We start from the raw sequence: 27,742 nt of genomic DNA on the forward strand, positions 1-27,742 counted from the left end.
TGGTCTAAGATGAATTGAATGACTGCATAAAGATGTGCAATTGTAGCCACGTTTGAACAACACGTTGCAACAACAATATCACACAGTTATTCAAAAGCCTTTAATTGGATGGACATGTATAATATTAGCCTTTTTGATGCAGAATTGGAAACGACTTAGCAAATGTTAACTGTGAACAGTCACTAAAATAATGAATAAGGCCCAAGAAGCAGCACTTTGAAAACACCGTGATTAATGTACGAGGCACAAGACAGCAAACAATGTTTGACATCATTAGTCATAAAACTCAAGTTGTGCTACTAACTTGTGATACCAAATCAAAAGTGGATTTATCCACCACTACCAACAGCTCATCTTGAAATGCAATTTATTACACACCACAAAGGTTTGGTCATCGGGTTTAATATTTGTTCACAACAATGTAGGTTACACATTTCTCCGAAATACATAAAAATAATTTTGTTCGGTGTTAAAAAAAAAAAAATCCTGCTGGAAAGGATTTATATATTGATTTGATACGTTTAATTAATCAATTCCAATAACGCAGCTTCTGTGCTGATGTTTTTTATTTTATTTTACAAGCAAATAAAATATTTCCTATTCACAAAATAACACATCAGTTGCATGTCGATATACAAAGAACTAGAAAACTATTCATCCACCTATCTTCTACGGCGTTCTTATGGCCCACGATATTTGAGAAACAGTGTTTACCGTCATCGGCCTGCAGGTGAGCAGGACCACATCTCAGCCGACTTTGAGCAAGTCTAGGTTGACACCCTGGACCGGTCGCCCGTCAATCGCATGGCACATTCACACAATAACATTGAAATAAAACGACACAATGTCCACTGTACCCTGGACAAATATTTACACTTATGTTTCTGATGTGGCATTTACGAGTTTGAGTCAAAGCAACAAGTCACGGAATACTTCAAAAGTGGCACCTTACCCGCAAGCTGAACTTTCGTGCGGCTCTCTCCGGCGGCTTCAGATGAAGAACTCGTCGGCTTGTTCCTCGGCATTTGCGAGTGATGGCGGCGTCTTGGCAAAAAGCTCCACGGCGGCGCCGCTGGTCTCAATGTAAGAGGAATCCGTCGTGCGCCGCGCTCTGAAATTGCTGACGTCGTCGGCGCAATCCGAGGAACGCCACTTCCCGGGGGGGCTCCGCGCTTTGGCCGAGGGGTTCCGCGGCCGACACAAACTCAAAAGCTCCACGGAAGAGGAGCGAGTGATGCCGGCGAGCACGGGGATCCCCGTGTCCACGTTGGTTTCCCCCTCCCGCTCGTTCTCCTCCGGCGGCAGGCGGGACAGCGAACGGGTGAGCGGGGGACGCAGGGGGGAGTCGGAGGAAGGAGGCGGGGCTGGGCTGCTGCGTTGGGAAGAGTAGCAAGAGCTGCTCGGAGGAGTGCTGCAGAGGCTACCTGATCCTTGGCTCCCCGGTGGCTTCTCCGGAGCGCTCTCATCGGCGACTCTCAGGCCTGCGGACCGGCTTTGCCAGGCAGGCGGAGCCTGGCGGTTGCTAGGCGATACGTTTTGGGTGTGTCCTCCGCATTTCAGCTGCATGGCCCGGGGAGGCGCGGCGGAGGTGGGGGGGAAAGCGCAGGTCAAAGGTGGCTTGGCTTGTGTCGTGGTTTTCACCTGCGGCGCGGAACGAATAGAGGGATTACCATTTGGAGCTTTTCAAACAGGAGAAGCGAGCAAAACAACTGAATTAACAAACACGCATCCAGCACGTGACATCTTTGACAGCTTTAAGATCCTGTGATTGACACACACACACACACGCACTAAGAGCATTCTTCAGGAAATCATCTCATACCGTCACGTCTGTCGCGCTTTACAGTTTTATCTTTAAATCTTACAATAAATTCAATAAAACCATTCAAAGGAGGGTGTTGCTATGCTAATGTTAAAATGAAACATTGATGTTTTCATGCAATTTATTGTTCAATATCATCGCCTTCTTTAAAATAAGGTCCACATAATTTTCTGGCAGAAAACACGTAAAGCAACATGAAATGCTGATTATATTTAACTCATTCAGCACCAACCAATTCTGGACCAAGTCTGAAAAGACGTTCAAAAACGTCTTTGGGAGTGAATGAGGTAAATATCATCTCACTTCAGAGGTACAATTTAATGATCTGTTGAACTAAAGGATGGAGCTGATTTTAACAAGTGGAGAGCCTGAAGAGAAGTTTTTTTTCTCAAAATACAGTATGACTGAAGCCATAGTAAAATAAATAGGATATTGTATTATGTATTCACAATATTAGGTACTTACGCACCCTCCAATCTGCTCCAAATCAAGACCCACATTAAAAATTCTCCTTTTACAAAATAACCACTAACGCTACATTCACATAACAATTTCACCTTGTTCACAGAAAGAACTCCAACCGCAAGTAACTCAATAAGGTTCGGCATGCTCCACACACAAGTTGAAAGTGTTTTACGAAACTCTAAAAAAAAAAAAAACAAAACAAAACCTACCAGATATCCCGCAATTCACTATTCTAACGCACAAAATGTGAACATGTTTCAAATAAAACGACCAAAAAAAACATGGATGATTTTTTTTTGATCACCGAGTTGTGAGGCGCTCGTGACTTGCGGGTGACCTACCTGGAAGAGAACCTTGTTTCCATCCAGGTCTTCGGTCTGCCAGCGAGAGGTGCTGATGGGCGTGCACGGGTTGGGCAGCAGGGGCACCAACTGGCCGATTTCATCCACGCCGAACTGCAGCACGGCAGAGTCACACGGCTCCACGCAGACCCCCGCTGACACCTGCTTGATCGCGAGCTGCAGGCAGAGGCCCGGCTCTGCGCGGAGCACCAAACAAAACAAAGCCATGAAGCAAAATATCCAAGCGGCCGTCGTTAAAAAGCGTGAAGAATGCGGCGTCTTGCCCGTGTGGAGGGTGAACCAGCAGAAGCCCGTCTTCTGCTCCTCCGCCTGCTGCTGCAGCACCGTTTCATAGAAGCGCACGGCGTCCTCGTAGTTGTCGTAGGCGCTGTACAGCGTCACGCGGAGGATCTCCCCGCCGCAGTGCACCGGTCGGACCCCCCACACGGGCATCCCCGCGCCCAGGCTGTAAAAGTCCCGACTGGGCAGGAGGTAGGGCCGCAACAGGGCGTTGACGGCCGAGCTGCCGGAGGAATTGTGGAGCCCGGCCGATTTGCTGCTGCAGCTCTCCGTGTGGTGGTACTGCCAGGGCGGCCGCTGGAAAAAGTCCAGAACTTTCAGGATTCGCTCTTCTCCATAAGCCTCGTGGAGAAAGAAAGTGATGGCAAGGGAAGGGGAGCCTAGGGGGGGAAAAAAAACAACATTTGACAGTGTAATACCTGCAATGAAAAGTTCATGAAATCAAGCAAGCGAGAGGTGTGGTTTTAGGACTTTAACACAGGAGCTCAGGAAGGCCCCTACCGGCCTGCGGACAGAGCCGAGCGTAGCCGCCGTGGGGAGACGCCCTCTCAGACACGTGAAAGACGCGGAGGCTTGGGCAGATCCAGCGGATTAGACGGTCCAGGCTGTGCTGCAGCAGCAGAGAGTCTCCGGGGTTGGCAAGGAGGTGCAAGTTTAGAACTAAGAGGCGCTGCTGGTGCTGCTCGCGGGCGCGGCGGCTCACCAGCTCAGCTAATAAAGAAAAGTTCCAAAAGTGACAACGATGCAGAGTAGTTTGTCTCCCATGTGGAACAGGTTAGGTAAGGCACAGGAAACGTAAGTGCTCAAGTACTAGCCACACGAGCTAGTCCGTAAACAAACACGACGGCTAAGCATTTGGCCACAAACGAGCTGGTCCGCAACGTGCTTTGGCGGTACCGTACACCAAGTTAGTTTGAATATCGGTGCAGGTCGAAAGACAACTAGTACTGAGCAAACACTATTTCGAGTGGTATTTCTAAAGTATTGTTTTGTGTTTTTTGTTACTGTAAAGTGTCCTTGGGTGTCTTGAAAGGAGATTATAAATAAAATGTATTATTATTATTATTATTAAAAGCTTTTCACATTAAACGCTCTTGGTGTGTTTACTGGTTAGTCATTCAAAGTGTTGCAGTTGCACTTTCTGCTTTGTTTATGTCTGAAAAAGAAGACATAATATTGATAGTGCCCTTTCCAAAAATAAAACTATTTGTGTAATAAGTAAAACCTGCTGGCTGCATTTTATGCAATTGTATTTTATTTGAATCTATAAAAATGGGTCTCGACTTTGTGACAAGAGGACAATGTGGGTCTCTGGGTGACGCACTGGACTAGAATGCAAGAGTAGGGGGGGGGGGGATATATATCTAGCAGGTTTAAATGGTGGGTCTTTTCTTTAGTAGCCAACTTTGTACAAACATCGCTTGTTACTAAAATGTGCCAGAAATTCAGACAAAGCCTCGTATTGGCTCTCATTGCTGGAGTACCGAATAAGTGTCCAGCAAGTGTTCTTTTGCTTGAATCAAACAGTATATTTACTCATCGATGTGATCACAGATTGGAATAGTGCAAAACTGCAAACTGTAAATCACTTAAACAAATACGTCTTTGTCTGTCTCTCAAAAGTGAACATTATATTCTTTGCGTTGGCAAAACGTTGACAGCTCTTATGTAGAATGTCATTCGTTGTACAACTGTACCAAATAATGGGGATATTCGCTTGAGCCCGTCTATATGATGATTACACCCAATGAGCCATTTCAGTGGTGCTTTTCAGAGTGAGGAATTAAGCAGACTTACCGGCAGATGTTGACATCCTACTGGAGTCCGATCTAAGACAGAACATAAGAACATGATTTCAAAGTTTCGAAAACAACGTACTGAATCCATCTTGTGGGGGAGGGCCCGGACACCTGCCGCTTCAGTCCTGGTCGTCATGACAACGCATTGTTAGCTATCAGGAACTCGTACGGTTCAACGAGAACGCATTCAAATGCAAACGAAACCGACATAAAATGCATGTATATCATTTAAAAAGGGAGCCAGAAATAAAGGAAAATTGAAAATGTTGGAAGCAAATGGCAGCCGGTTCCAGAAAGTTACTTTCCATTTTGTCTCCGGTCAAAAGGCGAGGATGGCTAACTGCCGTTAGCCTGAAGCTACCTTCAAGCGAACCACGAGCAACGCTTAGACTCATTTGGCAATTCCAGCTTCGGGGTCATCTTGCGCTCTCTTGAACAGCATCGCTCGTGCCAACATGGCCCTGATCACTCTTCACGTGCAGACCAAGTTTCGGCGGCGACGGCTGACAGGCTGCGGGCCAAGAGGCGAGCATCCTGGATGACTTCTCCCCGCCGTTATGTTGCTCCCCAAAAAAGTGGGAACAGACGCGGAGGCGATGACGTCACCGGTCAACCAGACCCCGTTGGGCTCAACTGACAACACTGTAATGTTCTTAACTCGGCTAGCCCGCAAAAACAAACACGGCAAGACTCGTCGATGTTGGGTTTAGTTGATCCTGGGCGAAAGGAGGAGACTCGAAGTGTTGTTAAAGCCGTCGCTAATGCGGCGAGCAGATGGCGCGTGCGCCGAGACAAAAGAGCCCAGACGGCCTCTACAGATCGAAAAGTGCATGGAAGCCTTCAACTTAAAGCCATTGTTTGTTCAAAGCTCGCTAAGAGCATTACAGCCCACTTTTAGCTCGCTCTTTGGGGGACGCCCCCGTTTAGGAAGGCTTGCGTTCGTTACCACGTTCGGAGACAACAACTCTCGGTACAACGTCACTCAACAAGTTGGAAAAAAAACCTGCGCTACTTCATTAACTGGGTGGAGCTCGGACTTAGGGAGAACATTTCAACCATTAGTTCATTCATTCATTACATTTTTATAGTGTCATGCCGCAAAATAAAAAAGCTAACTCTTCTGAAACAATACGATCAACGTTACCCGTGCACAATAATGGTGCAATTTGTTTGATCCAATTTGCATTTCATTTATTTAGCCTTTTCATTTCACATCCACTGGGGTTTGCAATCATTTGCGTTAACTATGTGTTCCCTTTAGTAAAGTGGTACATACAAGTTCATTTGGTGATTTTCCAAAATGTCAAATAATACAAGTGACCTGAAGTGGACCTGAAAACAAAATGTGAGAGTTGTACTTGGTTTGTGGGATGCCCGCAGAGCTCCTTCGGTGAAGTAAGATGAATGAGTGGGTCTAGCTTTAAGTACATTTAATGGATAAATGCAGAGGCAGTTGACAGTTGCTTGGGCCTTCATCTTGGATGAACATCAAAAGAGAGAACATCTGTTTTATTCTACATTTATTATGATGAAAACAAGGCCCTGTACAATCCACCTTTGCAGTGAGTACAATAATTATTTTACAATTTGTACACATTAGAACATGGTGCAAGTAAGGTTCCACCCATTCAAAATGCAACCAAGAATGAAAAAACAAAACAAAAACCTCATCGCAACCTGCACCACAGGGATGTAGCCATTCAGAGAGCAGCCGCTATTATGTGGTCACTCATACAGGCCTGAGTCATATGTCATGATGGACCAAAACATCTATGGATCTTTAAATTGGTCTTATTCCCACGAAGGAGTCGGGTGGTAAAAGTGCGGTGGTTTAGCCTCTGAAAAATATTGTATGTGACAATGGCGTTTAACAGGATAGGAGAAGGAGCAATTAATGACTTCCAGGCATTGAACAACCTCAGAAACAGATAGTTTTGCAAAATAAATTAAGCACTCGTCAAGTTTTCTCAAGTACTCAAAGTGAATTTGACCGACATCACCGTAAGCCAAGTGCATGCCAGTTAACACTTTGCCCTCTTTGCTCCATTTCCCATCCTCCGAGAGGGGAAAGAGTGTCTGTACAGCCATCGTTGTGCCACAAAACACAAACAGAACACAGACATCTACAATTAAAACTGGGGCGTGAATTCAAAAGCTTTCTTAAGTCTCTGTGTAGCCACAACACGTTTGCTTCGTAACCACCGAGCAACAACACTCCTCCTTCAACCTTTTGGTCAAAACAGGCTCTCACAATTCTCTCCAAAGGCCACAAGAAACATAACTTTTGTACAAAACTAGACCTTGCAGTCATTTCTGTTAGCAGAAGAAATCTAATATTGCTAGAAAACTTCCCCATCCGTTGCGTGATTTTGTTTTTTGTCTCCTAACATTTTTTATGGAAGAAAAGTTTAACTTCCCAGTGTATCCCAGAATCAATGATGAGAGCACTTCCAAGTTCATTCAAACGCATAGCAGTCCACAAAAACAAGGCTCGCTGTTTCTCCCGACTGTATGGTGCACTGAATCGACGTGGTTTACGCTACATAGGTATACACCTTGCGGTCCTCTGGCGTTCTTGCCAAGTATTCCCTCTCAATGAGTCCTTCAATACGCTTCTTAATGACTACAGGACTGGGGAGGAATCGCGCTCGCAATTGTTGTGTGACCTGGAGAATAAAAAAGAAAAAAATTATTAAGTAAAAGCTAAAATTGGACTTTGCTGTTGAGGAGATTAACACCAAAATGTACAAAAACATTTTTTTAAAAAAGGAGCCAACGTACCTCTGCTACTAGGACATTGTGCTGCATCTTCTTCCTCGACTTCATGATGCGAACAATAGCAGCTTCAATCTCATGCTTCCTGTCATCGTCCACCTTCTGTCGGGTTTCTTTCCTCTCTGGGTCTGACTCACCCTGTTTAGCAGCCACTAGGGGGCACAATTGGCAACGGTCAAGACTACCTTCATGACTCAAGGCACGCGTTGAAAAGTATTTCATCAGCTTCATTTAAACTTCGAGCATCATGAGTAAAAACGTTACAGTGAACCACAGTTCTTGAAAAAGAAGGAAAAAAAAAGACAGTTCCAGAACACGACAGCTCGAATTTACTTGAAGGACCGCCATACCTGTTTGGATTTTGACCCTGTGCAGTTTGGAGGTAAACTGGTCATTGACTGTAAACACGTGGCCATTCTCAATCTCCTTCGACTTCGGCTCCTTGGTGAGCACTCTCTGGGTGGGCTTCCCACAGGCCAGCGACTGCAGCGCCCGTACCAGCTCCCTCTCCGGAATATCCGTCTCCTGTTGGATCTCCTACAGGGTTGGGAAACCAAGGGAAGGACGGACACATTAGAGTCCTTATGCAGAGTCCAGCATCAGCAGGAAAGACGCAGTAGATTTGTGTTCTTTAGTTTGTGTAGATGAGGAAAACAAAAGGACTGTCACCTCAAAGGTGGACTTTTCTCTGTTGTTGAAAAGCATGAGGATGGTCATCTGAAAGGTGGACACCTGCAAGATATGCTTCCTGGTGTTGGAACCAGTTACTTGCGCTCCGCCGACACCGACCTCTGACCCATCCTCCTGTAGACACAACATGTTATCACTAAAAACAAAAGCGTACACATTAGCTCTTCAATTTCTCTTTTAGAAAAACACATTCCTGTTTTAAGATGAGAACATGCACGAAAGATATATTAGTTGCATGCAATCCATCATTGTGGGATCAAGAGCAGAGTGTGAGAAAGGTCTTTCCTGTGTACCACTCGATTACACGACCTCACTCGATATCACGCAAGAGAACTTGAAATCGTGCAAAAATGAAAACGTCGCATGAAAGCAAACTTGATGGCTCTTGAACCACTTCCGTTTCACACCTTCTGAATGGCACATACCTTTTTAATAGGGCCATAGAAGGTGGCGTTTAGATCTGCGGAGCCCATGTGGTGCTGCAGCGTGAGTTGTCTGCCACTGTGCTTCCCAAGATAAAACCTACGTGCACAATGAAGTCGCGCAAGAGCAATGTCAAAGAATAGTCGCCGTGGCTTCACGAATGATAAATCTTGCTTCGAGATAGAATAGATTAGCTTGAAACTGGCAAGAAACATATGGGGAATACATCAGGAATTCAAACAATGCTTTAAGTAAAACAAAATGCAAAAATAAATTCACGATTAAAAAAAAAAACGCATAGCAAAACATCCTGTTCATTGTACGGACCTTCTGAAGACTTCAAAAGCATGTCGAGGCGAAGGAGGGATGTTGCATTTGGGTGTTGCTGACTGTGTCGGCCAGTAACCTGTCGTCAGCACCCTCACAGTGAGATCGACGCCGCCGAGAGACACCTGAGGCAACCCGTAAATGCATAAATAAGACAGTAATATCGCAGCAGAGTGTGTCTTGCGTTGTAAAGAACAGTCCGGTAGGCTCTACAATAATCCATGCGGCCATGCCGACTCAATGCGCAGTCCTTGTGTACACACGTTTACTTAAAATGTTACAACCTGCCGAGGGGATAACAGATTAAAAAATAGCCAATAGCTAGAATCTGTCATATTTCTAAGCACATGTTAATTGATATAAAATGCCCCCTGGGAATAAATAAGATATATTTGAACACACAGAGTAAACAAACAAGTTATTTGATTGACATATTGATCCATCCTCGCAGCTCGGCGGTCAGCCGAGCGATGATACAGTAGAAGGTGGCAGGGAGGTGCGGCGTTTTGCGTCAGCTCACCCCTGTGGTCTGCATATGTTGCCGAAACTCATCCATGGTGGTGTTGGAGATGCTCATATCTCTGAACATGCCTTCCAGTTTCGACGTGAACTGACAGCCGCACTCGGTCTGACGACGGATGAGCAAAAGGACGAGGCTCAGAAATGAGACATACCAACTATACTTCATGAGATGCAATCAGCTGACCGTCGTGTGTGAATGTACATTGTTCTCAAAATTGTGATCTTGCATTTGGAAGATGTCAAAAAAATAGGTTGAAAGATAACTCTTTATGTGCATGCTGGTAATTTGTCACACACCTTGAGTTTGGAGATCATGTTCTTCTCTGAGTCATCCGAGACACTCTTGTTGGTGAGCAGCCTGCGGGCCAGATGTTGTTTGTAGTACCTCTCAAACACATCCTTCTCCTGCATGAAGCGGAACAGCACCATGGCCTTGTCCAGTATGGACTCCACCTCCTGCTCTGTCAGCTGAAGAACAAAAAAAAAATGTATACGATGCTTCCTGGAGAAAGCGGGGGTGTGGTATAGAACGGTCAAACTCACCCCTTTTACTCCTTTTTTCAGTTTATCATCGATGAAAAGTGAGAGGTACTCCGGCGAGCGTGAGTTGAGGTTGAGGAAGTACTCAAAGTCTCCAGCAATGGTTTGTTTGAAGAGACGGTCATTACTGAAGGATTCCTGGAGGAATCGGTCAAAACGCAACTTCAGGTCCAGTAGACCCTGTGGGAAGAAGAGAGAATAAGCCAGGGCCATCCAATCAAAGGAACAGCAACCTCACATAGAAAACACCCTCATCCAAAATACCTAAACAGGGTCTCACAAAAACAGCCAGATACCCAAATGTTTGGAAGGCACAAAAATTACATTACAAGTCATAATTGCACTCACTTTACACAAAATATGTGAACCTACCGACCAAATACCCTTTAGGGTACTCAAAGTACTCGAAGGTTCAGTATTTCAAGGCTAAATAATGATGCCAATTTGAAGTGCGACTTGATTATCATCAAGACGCTTATTTCAAACCAATTTATTCTCTACCACTCAGAATCATGGTATCGGGTTATTCTTTTCTTGACTGGCTGGCATATGAAAATGCATTGTGGGCTGCTCGGTGTACCTGGATGTAGTCCACGGGGTTCTTCCCTTCTCCCTCCTCAGACACGAGAGCCTTGCCTTGCTCCCGAAGGTACGAGCTCATACACTCGCACATAGTCTTCAGTCCATTTGGAACTCGACTGAACAGCTTGTACATACATGCCAGATCTGGGGATTGGCGTGCACAGAACCCCCACACACATATTAGAAGTACATTCTTAGTGGCTGACAAACAGGATTCATCCTTGTTCACATAAAAAAAAAAACAAAGTCAGATACAGTATTTGTGAACATTCAGAACATACTGGAGACAAAACACATTCTTTGTTCTACAAGCGGCCAGACTGTCGGCTGATAACCGATTGACGCAATCAACTTCAGTTTGTTTTCGTTTGGTGCAGTTTGGTCAAGTGTCAAATGACCTTCACCATAGCATGTAAATAGTTGAGATAGGTGAGTGACAAATCAAGTTTTCCACTACGCACACATTGTATATGGATGGATAACGTATTAGCCGCCCTTGAACTTTTTATACCTTTTGCCACATTTCAGGCTTCAAACAAGGACATAACGTGTGATTTTTTTTTGTGTGAAGACTCAACACCAAAGGGGACGCAATTGTAAAGTGGACCAAAATAATTATTTTTTACTTTTTTTTTGTTAATGTACATCTCCTCTATTGTGTTCCTTGTTATTTGTTCATTGTCCATATATTCTCGCTGTCAAAAAGAAAAGGCCAATTTTGCTCCACTTTGTGCATGTAGTTCTTCTTGATTAAACTCTTGTAACCAATAACAGAAGTGAGCAATGTCACAAGGTGTGTTGTGCTGCACAAACCAGCGCGGAAAACAGCAGCCTTACCATCGGTTTTGCCATTCTTCAGCATGTGGACCAGACCGGAGTTCTCCATCTCCACAATGGTCTTCATGTGCTTGGATATGAGCTCCCGCTCCACTACCTTGACAATGGGCTCCTCGGTGGATTTATCCAGGCAGTGCATCACCCGCTCAATCTCCTCATTAATCCTGGCTTCTACTTTCTTTATGTACACACTCGCACTGTTTTCTGCGAGGAACTTCTGGCTCTCCATCTAAGAGAAACAGGAAATGCAACATTAATTTTCTTGATATATTTGTTCATCCTTGTTATTTGTTTTGGACCGAATTGTAACCAACGTGCCTCACCGACTTTCGCGTTCTTTAGTCTAATATTGATGTTTTTGAAGTGTGAAAGAAAGCACCTTTGAAGTACTGTTTTTCTTGTATGTGAGTAAATGGTGACGCGTGAATCGGCAGGGCTACACTGTCGAATCTATTTGACAGACCTGGAAAAACTCTGCAGACATTTCCAAGAAAGGTGCTTCAAAGTCCTCTTCATAAACTGATCTGCCTTCAAGACCGAGGATCATCAACATTTGGCAGGCATTTCTGATGGCGCCCCTAATGGATCGCAGACCAAACATGAATTCCACTGTCACTAGTTCCAAATAAATTCTGTTTACTCAAAGGTAAGGGCAATAAATCTACAAAATGATGATTGGTGTTGTACCTGTCCACCACTTCCCCCTTCCTTTCACGTGCGATCATGTCCAGTAGGGTTTGTCGGAGGTGGTCTCTGATACAGCCATAGCGGACAACCTGATCTCGAAATATGATGAGACCCAAGTTGTAGACATTCTCCACATTATTCTGCTGCACATAAACTCGGTCCTGTGGAAAGAGAAGAGTGTTGATGATGTTAAAACTAAGTGGCGGGCAGTCTCAAGGTGCTCAGCGTGGCTCAGAGTAAACAAAATCAGCTGACCATGTACATCAGAATGTCCCGGATCATCACCATTGCAGTCTGATGGTCATTCCAAGCCTGGTTTAGAGTTTGGAGGAAGTTATTGTTCAGGGAGTTGAGGACATCTTCTCGTACCTTTGCGGAGGGGGGAAAAAAACAACAACACACAAGTGGGTATGTGTCCGCACACGATGCAGCGGAAGTGACCAGAACTAAACAGAGAATTGCACTATTTATATCAACGTTCTTATGGTTTTCCTGTCTTCGTTTATGAAAATCGACCCTTTGCTAGATCATGGAACATCACTTGCAGACATTCAGCACCGCGATTTGAGTCCCTGCAGTGTGACTCAGCAGACATGGGGTAAAAAGAAATGTCACAGTCGATTTTAAGGGCAAGCTGACCGCCCCCCCCCCCCCCCCCCCCCACACTCCCCAATCTGGAGACTTGATGAATAATCACATGAGATCAAATAACACATGCCATTTTCACATCTACAAATCGATGTGCTGCTGACAAAACGGATTAGGCAGTCAAAAGGATTAATTAGTCTTCAACAAATGAAAAAAAGTCTGGTATGAAAAGGTATGTAACTTTTGTGTGTCACTATTTTCTTTCTTTTTTTTTACCATTGAACAGGTTTGACACCACTTCTCATCAACAATCTGTTCATTCTTGCAGTTAGAGTGGTGATGACCTGCACTGTATCAGCAACATCGAAGTAGCCCCTGTGTAGCCTTAAGATTGGCTACAACTAAATTAGAAACACTTCTCAGTGCGATGCCGTGTGGGAGTACATTTAATCGATGGACAACAACTACCCACCTAGATTCCTTTCCTTAAACAAAAACACTGATCACTTGTTCTAGAGGTTATTGTTACCACTGTTGTAAAGTTGGTGAATTTGAAATAAAAATGTCACAAGTCATTTCTTTTCAGCTGTAATCACAGCCATTTGTGATTCCGTGCACGTGAGTCGACCTTACTTTGTTGATCAGATGTTCAGTGACAACCTCCCGCAGTCCGGTGTAAAGTTTCTCGCCGTGTTTGTGGAGCACCATGGTATAGGCGTTCCTGTAAAGCTCCTCAAAGCTCAGGCCGCTGTTGTTCTTCCTCTGAATCTCCTGAATGGCATTTTTGAGGAGGTCCCATATATTGTTCACATACTTCTCATCCATGGTCATCTGCAAGGTAATTGGACATCAATGTTTTCACATTTTTATGCCAACATTTGGAAGTGAATCTTGAATGTGTCCTTCACTGGCACTAAAATTCCGTATCGCCTCTCTTAAGCATTTTTCACGCTGAGTTTCCATTCATTATCCATATTGCTCATCCTCAATGGGATCACGGGTGTACCTGATCGCACATAAATCAGGTGGGTGTACAAGTACACCATCAGCGACAATTGTGAACATCCATCCATCTATTTTCTATCGCGGGTGAGCTGCAGCCTATCCCAGCTGACTAATTGCATCCACCCTGGACCGGTTGCCAGGCCAATTGCAGAGCACATAGAGACAAACAACCATTCACAGGGTCTTCAATTAACTTACCATGTGTGTTTTTGGAATGTGTAAGGACACCCTAGTATCAGGGAAAAATAAAATAAAAATAAAGCAAGCAATAAATAGCACGGGGAGGCAAATTTAACACATGAAAGCCAGAACAACAAATTTCAACCCAACCTTTGAACTGCTATGCGAATTTGCTCACCACATGCTCCAACCACCATGTGAGCTGAATGATGATCATGATTTATCCAAAAGTGATTATTATTTAGGGGAGGGAGGGGGCGGTGGTGGAGAGTGGGTCATTCCCACCTTCATTTTATCTTGTCAAGAAGCAAGACCAAGCATGAATGTATATTCCACTGGGCCTTATCAACAGGTCCACCCGGATCAAGTTAACAACAGTTAGGCAGTTTGAGGCCACGGTCACATGGTTTAAGCCATCATTAGAACAGGAACAGCAGCCAGAAGGTCCATTTGGAAGATATACAAGCTCCCTTCACCAGTTCCACGAATGAATTTCTATAATTATGCGAAACGAGGTCAGCTGAATACGAGGGCGTCCGATGACTAGCAGACAAAGGGGGTGTCAGGTGGACGGATAAGATTCCTCCAACACCCCTGCAATTCGAAAATATCGATCCACTGAGTTAAGATCTAGTGTCCATTACAGCGTCTGCAAACCCAGAACGATGCTAACTACCCCAATAATTGTTAGCATCGATCTACATGGAGTGACGTCTGTTTGTTCTTGTATGTCGCCGATGGGTAACCTGACATTATAGGGCACAGATGTCAGTTATTATAAACGTTCAAATCAGGTTACATCCGCGGTAGGCATTTTATTGTCAAAAGCAAAAATAACCAAAACAACAAGTGTCACGAGTCGAGCTAATGTTAGCGTCAACGACTCATACGACCATCAAGCTAACGTTAGGGAGCTTTCAAGCTAACTGGCAAAATAACAAACACGAAAATATTTGAAGAGACGTCCCTCGATGTTCGTTGAATAATACACGCAACTCCTCTAAAAGGCTACAATATGTGCGTGTGGGGGAGGTTTGGGGGGTTAGGCGACATTTGACGGCGCCACTGTTTACTCCGAGTCATCTCTAGCTCAGCTGGTTAGCTTCTGAGCTAGCCAGCCAGCAGCCTGAGACCACGGTGATCGAGTCACCGCCTGGCGGGCAGGCAAGGCATCGTCTCCGGCGTCCACTTACAGGAAAGGCCCGTATCCTCATTTTGGTGTCCTTCTTGGTGTTGCCTTTGCTGAGATTGGACATGGTTGCCTCGTCCGTGAGCTCTATATTCACATTAAAAAGTTCTCCAGGGAGGGACGGGGCGACTACAGGGTACCGAAGCCGACGACTAGCTTTCACTCGACCTCGTCGCTCCGTGTCCCGGCGCAGTAAGTTTATTGTTGACAGCCAAATTCACCAGTAGTACTTGGCTCAGGAATGGCGGATGAGCTACAAGTCTCATTGCGCAGAGCTCACGCGCTCCAGATCTCGCGAGAGTTGCAGAAAACAGCACTACCTGTACTGTATTCAGTAGTGGATTATCATTTGCATTTCAACATGAATTAACATAAACACTTTGCTCTGATTTTAGTTGCATTCAAACACAATGGACGTCATTAATCTAATGGTATAATTTACAACTCAATTTGCCCAAGTAACATCAGCAGTTCTGCAGTGTTGTCGTTATAATTTCAGAATTAGCAGCATTGGAAAGTAATTAAGTACTTAAATAGATTATTTAGGCATCGGTATTCTACTGCTTTAAAAATATTTTCTAACGACGTTTTACTCCTTTGGTTAAAATTGTTACTCTTGATACCTGCCTTGATGACGACATGACGCGAAAAGACGAAAACAGAGACAAATCGACTGCTTTTGAGAACTTATTGAGCGATTTTGTGATTCTTATTGAACTTGGGGAAACAGGGAGCGCAAAGTAGCGTCATAGAGGGATGTGATCGTGAAACGCAGAGAAGATACACACTCTCGACAACTATGTCAACAAATTCAGAAAAAGCAATATATTCCCATTCCACGATCATAATCCAGAAAATAGTTTGATGTTGCATCCAAAAACGATTTGTGGTGATGTGTCGTGTCGCGTGGCAGGTTAAAAAACAATTTGCTTCAGCTTAAAAATATCTATAATCAGAAAAAAACAGCATACCAAAAATGTGTAATTTCTTTCACTTGCTATGAGGGAGTTTAGCATTTTTGTTACTGTGCATCAAACGGCACACGGGCTTAATATTGTTTATTTGTGGATGATATTGCTATCACTTGACTTGAATCATCATCATCATCTCAACTTGTGTCTCGTTATTGGTGCTTCTTTCTGATGAAAACTTTAGGCCACTTTTATTCCTTGTGTGTAACTAGGATGGGTGATGCTTTGGCGTTAACTCTGTCAGATAATTGACTTGCAATTGAATCTTCTCGAATGGGATGTCGGCACTTAAATTCGCAGAACACCTTCTGTTGTCCTCCCAAAACTGCTCAGTGGGGTTGATTAAAAGCATAATTTATTGGCTGTTAAATTGAAATAATTAGCTAATTGGAACCTGGTTGACAAAACACATTGTTAACTGTCGTTTTTTTTCTTTTTGCGTATCCTTCTCTCCTCCCTACTGCACGTTTTACAACTGAGAAAGAGTGAAATCTTCCGGTGTCAGCATGTTTTTGCACATAAAATGTTGTTCATGTTATCCTGGGTGACAAATTGTCTTTCCAGTACAAAATTAGTATTCAGGATGCTATTCTTTTGCTTAATATAATTGATATGATTGAAGAAAGCACATTTTTGGTTTTGTGACAATATAATTGTTGGAAAGTCTACATTTATGAATATCGAATACGTTTGACAGAGATTTTTCACTTCTTCAAAGCTCATACTTTTCCATTAAAACATTGTCGGGAAAAAAAACTATCATTTCCCAGTCATCAACCATTTGGAGTCAGTAATGTTGACACCTTTCATCACATTTATTCCACAAATGAACCAAACAAAAGTCATCCATTTGTCTCCCCCCCCCCTCCCCCTATATCATTGTTCATTGAAAGTCAAGACATAGCCCAAGCTCTCAAGACTTAACAAAACAACAACAACAAAAAAAAGAAATCAATTACTATCTATTACCCAGTAAAGCATCTTTTATACAGTATCCGATTTGATTTGGCTCCTGTTTGTGCGACATGATCAAAACTCCAGAATACAGTAAATTTTTTTCTCATGTTTCTTGAAAACTCAGTTCGGAGGAAGGGGCGAGGGGTCATAATAAGCACTTTAACTACATAGAAAGTATTTCCGATGGCAATAATGACTGATAATGTAACGTTCTTCAAATCTTCCTATTTACAGGAATATTTTTTTAACACTGTTACCATGTAAATCACAGATGAGTTGGCCTTATCACAGGTTTGAGTCCTGCTGCATTGTGATGGGGACATTTCAAAGCTGGTAATAATGGAAGAGAAAAATAAAGTCATTTGACATATACAATAGCCCACATCGTCACTCTACAAGAGAATATGTTTACTTTTAACTCTGAAGCTTGGCCAGGGAGTCCAAATCTGCACCTGGCCAAATAGCCTTGACTCTTGAAAGGCATCGCACAACGACAGACACACACTCAATAATGAGATCGAAACTTTCTGAGGTATTCTGGGATTAAAACGGTCACACTTCAGTGACACCGTTATTTCGAAAGCCTCGGAGAGCTCCAATCACAGGAAATAAATTAACAAGCGCCAGAAGAATTTACATTTTCACTCAGGCAGACATTTCAAATTGCACATGGAAAAAAGGCAGCGTTACAGATGTTGCTTCAAATAAACTTAAATGGTATGGAGCAACGCAAAAGAAAGCTTGAGTGGGAGAGTAACTGTAAAAACACATAAATCTATGCCCTTTTTAAAGCACTTGAGTAGAAAACACTCAAGCCATGCTGTGTAAGTAAAATACACACACCAACATAACTGCCCATGACACACGTTGAAAGACAAAACAGTACACGTATACACCCTGATTGTATTATTCTATACTTTCCTCCACACCCAATGGCATTACCAGGGACGTAGCAATGCCATTTCAAATAAGCCAAACTGGCTTAATTGAAACCTCTCTTTCCCAGCTACCCACACAGCCAAACTTTTCATGCACTCATTTGGTCATGAACTTGCTCCCATCCACGCACGGGCACACACAGCCTACATCCAGTGTTCTCCGTTTAGACTTATGTTGTGTAACTCAGTGATTGGCTTGACAAAAGCTGCAGCATTTCCTATTTAAAACAAGATAAATGTGGTTCAACGTTTAACAAAGGACTCCCAATGTTTCTAAATGAGGCACAATCCGAGAGCTGGAAAAACAACCCCCCCCCAAAAAAACGGTCTAACTTTTCCTTTGGGAATAATTTCATTGATGGCTACATCGCTGATTCCTTTTTCTAGCCATACAGGCAACACCTGATCTGTGATACTTGCCAAATGGTGGTTTCATATTTCAAACCAAATGGGTGAAATGACAAAATCGAGGTCTTTACAAAGGCTATTTCACAAATATACCTTGTCTGAGCTGGTTCTTCAGTCACCACACTGATAGTCAAGCTATGTCTATAACAAATACACGATAATAAACAGGCTCTTTTATTTCCGTTGTATATATTAAAAGCTCTAAGAAAGGCAGCAAAGATGCACAATAAGGCAGATCCATATGACACAATTGGTGGAGCACGCTCAACTCTGGCTCATTTACACAACAGGTGGGATGGATCGTTTAAAGGGCTTCACTTTCATCGTCTATAGTGGTTCTGTGAGAATAGGAACAAAAAAAAGTTGGCAAATGAGTGGTGAAAGAATTTATTCCCTTGAAAACAATTCAAGAAGTTGTTGTGGTGTGGTTTTGAATTCGATTTTTTTTCCCTAATGTAATATGACGGTAGTAGAGGAGTGATTGTCGAAACTGTTTTGCCCAAAAGACTTTGAGTCAAAAGTCAAAACAAATTGCCCTTGCAGATTTTTGTGGTAATGCAGAAATGACGGACCGTAGGACTTCATTTGAATTTTCAATACAAAAATATTCTCATGAAAACGTGGACTGCGTTGTCACTTTGATGAAATTAAGAGTGATGGAAAAAGGGAATGAGACATCGCAAGCATTCTTAAAGTTGATGGCAGCTGCTTGTGTGTGAATGACACTCAAGCTATTCAAATCAATATTCAACATCATGGAACATGTCACTCAACTTATAAGCACTTGATAAGTACATGACAACGTATCACCCCCGAAAGTTTCTGTAAAGACGTTCACGTGTGTCAATGTGTTTGTACAATCTTAATCGGGAGGAGTACTGCACATATGAACTTGTAAAATATCTTATTCCAGTCGTCACTGCACCACCTTCTGCGATCGTGAGCTGGGGACACTAGCAACATGGAGCATGTGATCATGAAAACCACTTCAGATGTTTCAGATCGTTCGTCTCGTTGGATTTGTTGTAAATGATGTCCTGGCCGTCCCGCACGGCTGCTAAGACAAGGAGCAGTGGGACCCCTCCTTCTTCGGCCGTGAAAATGTGTCCCAGCCTCATTATCGGATCACCAAAAAATCTTCATGAGCCTGAAGACAGGCTACTGGTGTCACTGGCCGTGCCCCCCTTCACAATCGTCCAGGCAGCCGTTAAGGCAGAGGTGGTCACTCCCGAAAGCGCCCTGGGACTGCAGTAGCTCATATTCCTGGTCCAAGAAGTCTAGGCTGTTGTTGCTAGGCAACCCCCGGATGGTGAACTTGTGGGACACTTTGGTCCACTGCTCTCGATTCGCCGCCACCCTCTCGTAGAGCTCAATGGCCCCGGGAAATAGTTCAGAAAGCAGCCTAATGGAACACAATTAATTTAAGGTGTCAGTTTCAGAGGTAAATAGTCCCCCTACCAAAAAAAAAGTCTTTGCAATAACTGTAACTGATTTGACGGTGGGTAATCAGACCTACGAACGGACTAACTTTGCAGGTATGGTGCCACCTGCTATAAATGTATTTGGCCACTTGAGGGCAGCAACATTTAAATACAAAATCCATCTGATCATGAAGCCGATATGCTTCAGGTGTTGGCAGATTTTTCAGTCTCTTCTGCCAGGCTCTGAAGAAATTATCCAGACATTTGGCAATAAACTGTGCCACATTTACCTTTGGCTCTCGCTTTGTACTGGGGAGCGAGACGCCGCGTGTCTCTTTATTAATTTGGTTTCACTGATCTCCCATAATATTTATGATCTCGAAATGCTTGTTTGTACACAACCACAAAGCAACTCAATTGATAACCTTTGTATTTACTCTTGCATTCCAAGTAAGCAGAATTATAGTCTAGTTCGAGCTGGTGTTAGTCCAGTTCGATCAAGACTTTCTTGAATTTATTAGAATTCAAAAAGTGGCCCAATTTGGCTGCAAATGCACAACCACAACTCGAAAATCAATTGCTAATCAACTGAAGACTACACCCGACTGAAGATAAGCGGAAGAAACAATGAATGCGTGGATAATGTACAACGCAAAGTTTCTGTTTTGGTGGAGATTCCAACGGTGACCCTGATCAGGTGCATGAAGTGCTGATTTTACAGCGTTCTGTTCGTTACATACTTGTAAATGGGCATGGCGATATGCTCCATGAAGCTGATCTGTAGTTCTGGAATGTATGCTTTTTCCCGGTCCATCATCTCACTGGGCCTGTTCCCCATGGCTTTTTCCTATACGTACACACAACCAAGATTTCTTGTATTCATCACAGATCTTAGAAACACTTGATAAATTTGTTAAATAGCTTATTTTACAGTCTCTTGGCACATACCAGATCTCCTTGAGAGAAGAACTCCTTGTAGATAAGTTCCTGTAGACAAAGCAGAGGGACGTGTCATTGTTCATTCAGCATTGTTAAAAATCAGATATTTTTTTTAATTAAAACGTCACCAGGATAGAAAATCAATCATTGTATCAAAGCTTTCGAATCAGTTTATGTCGACTGAAAGATGAAGGTATCATGGCAAAACAATAAAAGCCAATATGTGAGGTCTTTATGAATTGAGGGTCACAGATTTGGTGTTGAAAACCAGATACATAATCCTATAAACATTGCCGTTCATACAATTCCCTTGAAATAAGTGTCCTTGCTCACAACTAAGCAGTATAAAACCTCTGTTATGGCACTTGTTCAATTAACAGGATGTTTAAGCTATGTGCTAGCAAGACCCGCTGTCCACTCCGATAGCAACAAGCAGCTTTACATCGATACAGTGCATGCATTACAAATGAACAAGAAAAAAGAACTGACGGCAATCTTGCGTGTGGTTTTCCAGCCCTTGGTTTGGTCTGACAGGTCACATGATGTCATCAGCAGGCACAGCAGCATGGAGCGGTGGATACTGCTCTTTGGATCGTAGCCATCTGAAGCCATCGACACACACACACGCACACACCATGTTACTTCAAATGGAACATTCAAATGAGTTGCAACGAATTTCTAAAATTGCTAACTCAGTTTATTCATCTCTCACTCATTGCTTTGAAGGACAGGACCGTGCAGTGTTACCGGAGTGCATTAAAAAGAATGTCAGAATGGGAACTGTATTCCTCGGCACAAGTCCATGACTGACGGGCACTCAGTCAAAATTTTTAATATCCTTGAATTGCTGAAGTAGCTCAAAATAGGTTCCATTTTGTCGACATTCAGCCAGAATTACTTTTAATTGATTGCATTCACACCTAACACACCACTGGTCAAGAGGTAATAGCCAATTATATTATGCAAAAACACAGTAAGTTACTGGCTCTACAAGTAGAAAGTCATTGGAATGGTAAAGGTTCTTTCCACTGTATTAATTTGGGATGTAATATATTAAAAAAAGATATCCTTAATTTGTCCCACACTGGGGAAATTTACATAATTTACAGCATACACTTACTAAAAAATGTACCTTTACAGGTGATCTGGTTATGAAGTGTTTTTGTAATAAATCAGACATAGTCTCAGAAAACAGGGTTCACTTTGAACATTAATTAAAAGGTAATAAAATAATTGATGGTGATAATGTCCCATCTCCCACCATCGTGTACCCACCATCAGCCATCTTCTGTAGGTCTTTGAATATGCGAAGGTGATGAGCCAGGTCTGTGGCCAGAATGATTTCCCTCATCAAGTCTAGCATGCGTTGGTAATCCTAAAGTCAGCAAAATATGAGAAGTTAATAAAAGTGTGAACAGATAGATACAAGTAAATGCAGTTGTGTAGATGGCACCTTTCGTGAAAACTTCTCAAAAATGTTGCAGCCTTGGGTGTTCAGAATGGCGATGGCCTGGGCAAAATGATGTCTCTGTCGGGGGGGAAAAATATAAATGAATGAGTCTGGAAAGAATTTTACTGTCATAAAAAGATGAATGAGAGATATGCGATTTAAAAACACCCACAGCTGTAGAAAGTGTAGGTTTTGACCACGAGGTGTCACGAAATACACAATAACACAACACAGGCAATTGACCATGTTCGACATTGCGTTTCTGAATGATTTTAGACTACTACAAATGATGGAAATTATCCTATTCTATGCCAAATACCCTACACACAGTATTTTAAATAACACTTAATGATGGTTAACATAACTAAAAAAACAGTAACACATACAAAAATCATGAACTGTTTTGAAAAGAGCAGAAGCTGCCTTATGTTGTCTCCTGTTCGTTCGAGTTTTGAATTGTTGTTCCATTTCCACCTTTCACTAAATCTTATGACCAATTTAGACGTTTTCTGAGGCTGGACTGTACTGTACAGCAATGGAAGCTACTGTATATTGCGACATGGCGCCATATCACACATTCCGGCTATTGGGTGTCTCTCACTGCATGTTTACCTCCATCACAGATCCCTCTGAGCTGTAGAGAGCAGCCAGCACAGATTGCTGAAAGCAGAGACGGTCAACAAATAAAACAGCCTTTCATGTCAAATGTTCCTTTGATGGAAAGGCAACAGGAGCAATTTTAAAAAAACAACATGTCTTTCATTGAACCTATGTTCTGAAGAATCTAGAAATACCAAGTGGAGTGGTGGGGTGGGGGTTTATACATGTGAGTGAAGCAGACAAACGTGCTTCCAGTCACAATGACATTTTGTGTCTGGTGGAGGTGAGACACAATCCCACAGGAAACCACTCACAAACATTTCTACTCCCGTTCTTCGCCTTGAAGTTGAGTTGCATTACGAAACTTCATTCTAGGACTGATGCTCGGGAGGCCGACTCCTCCTTTTAACCCAGCGTCTGTGTCACCGCATCGACTGTTCTAGCGGATATACTGTACTCGTATGTTCTCACCGAGGCCACTTGAAAGGAATTGTTGGTGCCACGATGGTCCAGGTCATGGCACAGACAGGAGACAAAGAGAGCTAGAATCTCTATATCCCTAAAAAATGAGAGCGGAGGAAATTGATTATTCACCACAGGCAACAAGTGGTGCCACTGTCGAGACTGCAGGGTTGGAGACTCACTCGAGGTAGTTGGACAGGCCAAGGTTTTTACAGAGCAGGTAGCAGAAGTGGGAGACGGAGAATGCGTGCATCCAGTTGTGGTATGGCGGGTCTCTGTAGCCTTTCTTGACCATAAGACAAAACCTACCCAGAGTATTTCAGAACAGTAGTTCAGAAAAATCAGTGTTGGTCTCCATTTAGGATTAAAAAGTCTATATTAAAAAGTATAGATTTTTTGATGGATACTCTTCCCCATAGTTGATGAACTCATTGAGTACCAGCCAAGTCTGAAAAGACGTTTAAAAACGTCTTTGGGAGTGAGTGAGTTAAGGAAACGGAGTCAAATACTGTATCGATACATGAGACCTGGGCAAAATTGAATGATTTTAAGTTTTAAACCTGTGTCAGGTATAATTATGCACAAAGGCATGACGTTAGGAGAGAAAATACATATAGTTAGGTGAAAAAGAAACACAACTGCATGCAAATAAACATTTGCAGTGCCACAAGTACTGCATTTTGGACTGCTGAGAATGTCAGACCTGGCAAGAGTCTGACGGTCGATCTTGTACGTGTTGATGAAACCCATGTCTTCAAACATGCTGAGGACACACTGCAGACACACACGGGAAAATCAGTTGCTATGCAATCACTCATCGCTTCCACTTCTTCCATACATCTTCCCTCATACGGCCTATCGCTCTTCATGTCCAAGACTCCCTCGGCTTACCATAGGTGTGGTCTCATCAGGTAGCGAGCGCGGGGTGTAGGTGAACTCAGCAAAGCAAGGGTGGATTTTCTTGACCGGCTCGATCCCTACCACCAGCAGTTTACACACCTCGTCCTCTGAAAGCTGAAGCATACACACACTGAATGATGCTACGTACAAAGCAACCAAGATTCAAACCATTGTCCCCGCCAGTGAGTAACAGCCATGCGATTTAAAGTTTACCTTCATGTGGTACTTCATCATTTCGTTGGCCAGGTGAGATCTGAACTGAGCTTCGTGAACCTTCTTGTAGAGCAAGGACTAAGGGCACAGCAAACACTTGCATAAATTGATTAGGAATACATTTTTTTAAATAGTTGTGATTCCCCAAATACTGTATATCACAACAATACAGTCAACCATCACTATTCCACTATCTCAAAAACATGTTTCACTCCATGTTTGTATTTTGCAGACGGTGGGGAGCCTTCTTGCCCCTTTGGGACATATGCTGCTGGGTCCACCTTAGATCCTTGGCAAAAGTGGAGAATGGTGGGCTTGACAATATTGTCCGTAGAAGATGTGGAAGACATCTAGGAAACTATAAATATATACAGCTTCATCTCAATGAATTTGAATATTGTGGAACACTAAATTTATTTCAATAGTTCAATAAAAAAAACTAAACTGAGATTAAAGGAATTTTACTTGTTAAATTGAACTACTGAAATAAATTAAGTTTGACTGAATTCATGGATTGAATTGGGGCGATCCAGCAAATGTTCTATTCTCTAAAAAAACAAAAAACAAAAAACAAAAAAAAAACTCCCAAATTGTCACCCAAGTAGCCTTTCTGTGATAATCCTTCCTATCGCAAACTCTGTATTAACAATCTTTGACAACTACATCAGATTGGGTTGAATGGGCTCGCGGCAGTGCCACAAAGCCTCTGCGCTACAACATAAAAGCAGCTTGCTTCTATCACGTACAGGAATCTCCCCCAATTTCCCCGGAGACTTTCGTTCTCTCTGTACTCTGACTCGACTCACATTTTTGTTCCCTCTGAGCTGATGCACGCTTGTCAGACAATTTCGATGCTCTCAGGTGCACCATGTACTAATTTACATCCATGATCAAGGTGAAGGTGTAATTACGGCCGGATTATTTCCTCAATCACCCAATCAATCAATCAAAGAGGATATGAGCAATGTGAAATAATATGAATCCATATCCCAGTAACAGTTATGTAAATAAATGGATGGGCGAGAAGAGACTTACATGGGCAATACTGATTCCACAGTAGATGGAAAAAGCTGTGGCCAGATCCTCATCAAAGCGGTTGAACCACGGCCCGTTCATTTTATTCACCAACTCAGCAACCCCGATCACCTCTGGGGAATATCAAGGTGGATTAAAAATCGATGAAAGTCAGATAATGAAGATGAATATGAGGAAGAACATGAGAGTGACAAATAGACAGCAACGTCAAGTCACTGCACTGTATTCCCCAACAACGCAGGGAAACTGTCCACACACCTAAAATCTTGTCGAAAGTCTTTCCAGAATCTGGGATGCTGTTATACTGTTGCTATAAAAAGATAACACAATATATATCTTGTCTTCTTGGTAAATCCCTGTGCATGTCAAAACATGTTATAGTTTCATTCATTTTGATCCTCACTAGGGTCGCGGGGGGTGCTGGAGCCTATCCCAGCTGTCTCCGGGCAGTAGGCGGGGGACACCCTGAATCGGTTGCCAGCCAATCGCAGGGCACACAGAAACGAACAACCATTCGCACTCACACTCACACCTAGGGACAATTTAGAGTGTTCAATCAGCCTGCCATGCATATTTTTGGAATGTGGGAGGAAACCGGAGCACCCGGAGAAAACCCACGCAGGCCCGGGGAGAACATGCAAACTCCACACAGGGAGGCCAAGTTTACATAAATTTATTGATATTCTGCCCCGGTATGTTTTAAGATGGGGCGGCCTGGTAGTCCAGTGGTTCGCGTTTTGACTTCACAGTTTAGAGGTGCAGGGTTCAATTCCGGCCGGCTCCGGCCTTCCTGTGTGGAGTTTGCATGTTCTCCCTGTGCCTGCGTGGGTTTTCTCCGGGTACTCGGGTTTCCTCCCACGTTCCCAAAACATGCATGGCAGGTTAATGGAACACTCTGAATTGTCCCTCGATGTGAGTGTAAGGGCGGATGGTTTTTCATCTCTGTGTCCCCCGCCTACTGCCTGAAGACGGCTCAGATAGGCTTGAGCACGCCCCGCGACCCTTGTGAGGATAAGCGGATCAGAAAAGTGTTTAAGATGGGTAATGGGTATCTGGACCTAACCACCTGCACCTAGAAAAACATGGACTATGGTCTATCTTCTCCCTTGAGTGACACGAGGCTGATGAGAACAGGTAAACTGTTCTGTCACTATGGAAAAAATTGCAACCCTTCGATTATAACGTTTCCAAAGTGCTAGCAGATCTATCCTGGAAGTGCACCTATGGAGGGACATGTGCTCTCTGCTATTTTTAAGAAATTTCCAAGTCACATGAAGACCGCCATCAATGATCTTACCGTTGGTCTCATCTTTGATGGGGAAGCAGAGGATGTTGCGAGTTCTGAAACCGGTACTGTCGTCCACACCACGGTAGAAAAGAGGATGGGAGTAGGCGTCCTTAATGTTCAGAATTTGACCTGTGGTCGCCACGTGACCAGCGATGCCTTGATCTGCTGGGATACGGAATTCCTTCTGCACACATGGAAATGCATAATACAAATACACCCATGTAAGTTTGTGTTACATTTCTTCTTTGCATTGTAGCAACAAGGTCCAACATGTCTGGCGCTGTCAGCAAGCACCAACACAATCAAAGTGGTGACTTGATCATTAACATGACGCCTGTCAAGTCTTATGTATCAATCTCTCATCTTTTTTTCACCGTGTATAGTTGCACACTTTGTAGATCACATTGATGGTGTCAATAAGTTTTGAAAGCTGACAACTGAATCAATGTGTGGCAACCCTTCATGTCCACATTTCGATACATCTGACTAGGGTCAGTTCGGTCAAAAGCAGGAGTCGCATTTAATGCATGTCTAAATGTGTTTGTAAGAATACAACTTTTCAGTGATTTTGAGGTTAGATCCTTAAATCGCAAAAAAAAAAAAAAAACAACAACAACAACAACCAAACAAAGTGGATCGTAACCGTGAGTTTGAAAATGGCAGCAGAATGTCGACATACCTCCTCGTCACTAACCACACCACCGTCAAACACCTTGGCCACTAACTCGTGGCTATGGCGATCCAGAAGGAACACTGAACAGCTGAAAAGACACACTGAAATGTTTAGACTGAGACAACCAGCACAGTGCAAAGCCCTCCGAATGACATTCATTCTATTTCATTGCAGGTCACCGTGAACCTTCATTAAAAGAGGCAAGATAGCATTTTGCAAAGGGAAATGAAGACATTCACACTGCAACCCCCACACGCTGGCTTACATCTCTGCACCACTGAGGTTCCTGGCCTCCACTATAATTTCCTGTAGGAGCACGGACACATCATCTGAAAGTATAAAAGAGATGGGAATAAAAATAAAATGGGGGCTGGGGGGAATTACAGTAGTTAACGGACGAGATAGACAAGGACAG

General features: G+C 43.2%; 3 protein-coding genes across 4 annotated transcripts in view; all 3 read right to left on the reverse strand.

Moving 5' to 3' along the window:
- Positions 1–85: 85 nt before the first annotated feature.
- On the reverse strand, positions 86–6,085 carry LOC127608827 (protein FAM124B). Of its 2 annotated transcripts, none has more exons than XM_052078236.1 (6): positions 5,119–6,085; positions 4,726–4,757; positions 3,430–3,639; positions 2,913–3,308; positions 2,629–2,825; positions 86–1,641 (listed from the first exon to the last, which is right to left on the reverse strand). In XM_052078236.1, exons 1-6 carry the CDS (start codon positions 5,145–5,147, stop codon positions 991–993), a joined length of 1,515 nt encoding a protein of 504 aa, XP_051934196.1. In that variant the 5' UTR covers positions 5,148–6,085; the 3' UTR covers positions 86–990. The 2 variants fall into 2 exon arrangements, with proteins under 2 accessions (XP_051934196.1, XP_051934197.1); XM_052078237.1 differs by having other exon boundaries at positions 5,089–6,085.
- Positions 6,086–6,230: 145 nt separating this feature from the next.
- Positions 6,231–15,345, reverse strand: cul3b (cullin 3b). The gene is made up of 16 exons (XM_052078234.1): positions 15,077–15,345; positions 13,332–13,529; positions 12,366–12,479; positions 12,111–12,271; positions 11,887–12,001; positions 11,424–11,652; positions 10,585–10,730; positions 10,008–10,184; positions 9,762–9,932; positions 9,463–9,570; positions 8,943–9,067; positions 8,618–8,714; positions 8,172–8,306; positions 7,853–8,039; positions 7,509–7,654; positions 6,231–7,393 (listed from the first exon to the last, which is right to left on the reverse strand). Exons 1-16 carry the CDS (start codon positions 15,137–15,139, stop codon positions 7,262–7,264), a joined length of 2,304 nt encoding a protein of 767 aa, XP_051934194.1. The 5' UTR covers positions 15,140–15,345; the 3' UTR covers positions 6,231–7,261.
- A 1,492-nt stretch (positions 15,346–16,837) lies between these two features.
- LOC127608823 (cGMP-dependent 3',5'-cyclic phosphodiesterase) overlaps positions 16,838–27,742 on the reverse strand; it is an 81,170-nt gene continuing 70,265 nt past the window's right edge. Inside the window, 16 exon segments of the mRNA XM_052078233.1 lie at positions 16,838–19,748; positions 20,508–20,614; positions 20,716–20,754; positions 21,196–21,308; positions 21,982–22,081; positions 22,160–22,234; positions 22,769–22,816; positions 23,228–23,315; positions 23,401–23,523; positions 23,922–23,992; positions 24,110–24,232; positions 24,332–24,409; positions 25,367–25,479; positions 26,664–26,838; positions 27,334–27,415; positions 27,593–27,656. Coding sequence (XP_051934193.1) covers positions 19,514–19,748; positions 20,508–20,614; positions 20,716–20,754; positions 21,196–21,308; positions 21,982–22,081; positions 22,160–22,234; positions 22,769–22,816; positions 23,228–23,315; positions 23,401–23,523; positions 23,922–23,992; positions 24,110–24,232; positions 24,332–24,409; positions 25,367–25,479; positions 26,664–26,838; positions 27,334–27,415; positions 27,593–27,656 — 1,634 coding nt within the window. The 3' untranslated portion in view covers positions 16,838–19,513.

Source organism: Hippocampus zosterae, chromosome 10 (assembly GCF_025434085.1).
Source record: "Hippocampus zosterae strain Florida chromosome 10, ASM2543408v3, whole genome shotgun sequence".
Taxonomy (NCBI): domain Eukaryota; kingdom Metazoa; phylum Chordata; class Actinopteri; order Syngnathiformes; family Syngnathidae; genus Hippocampus; species Hippocampus zosterae.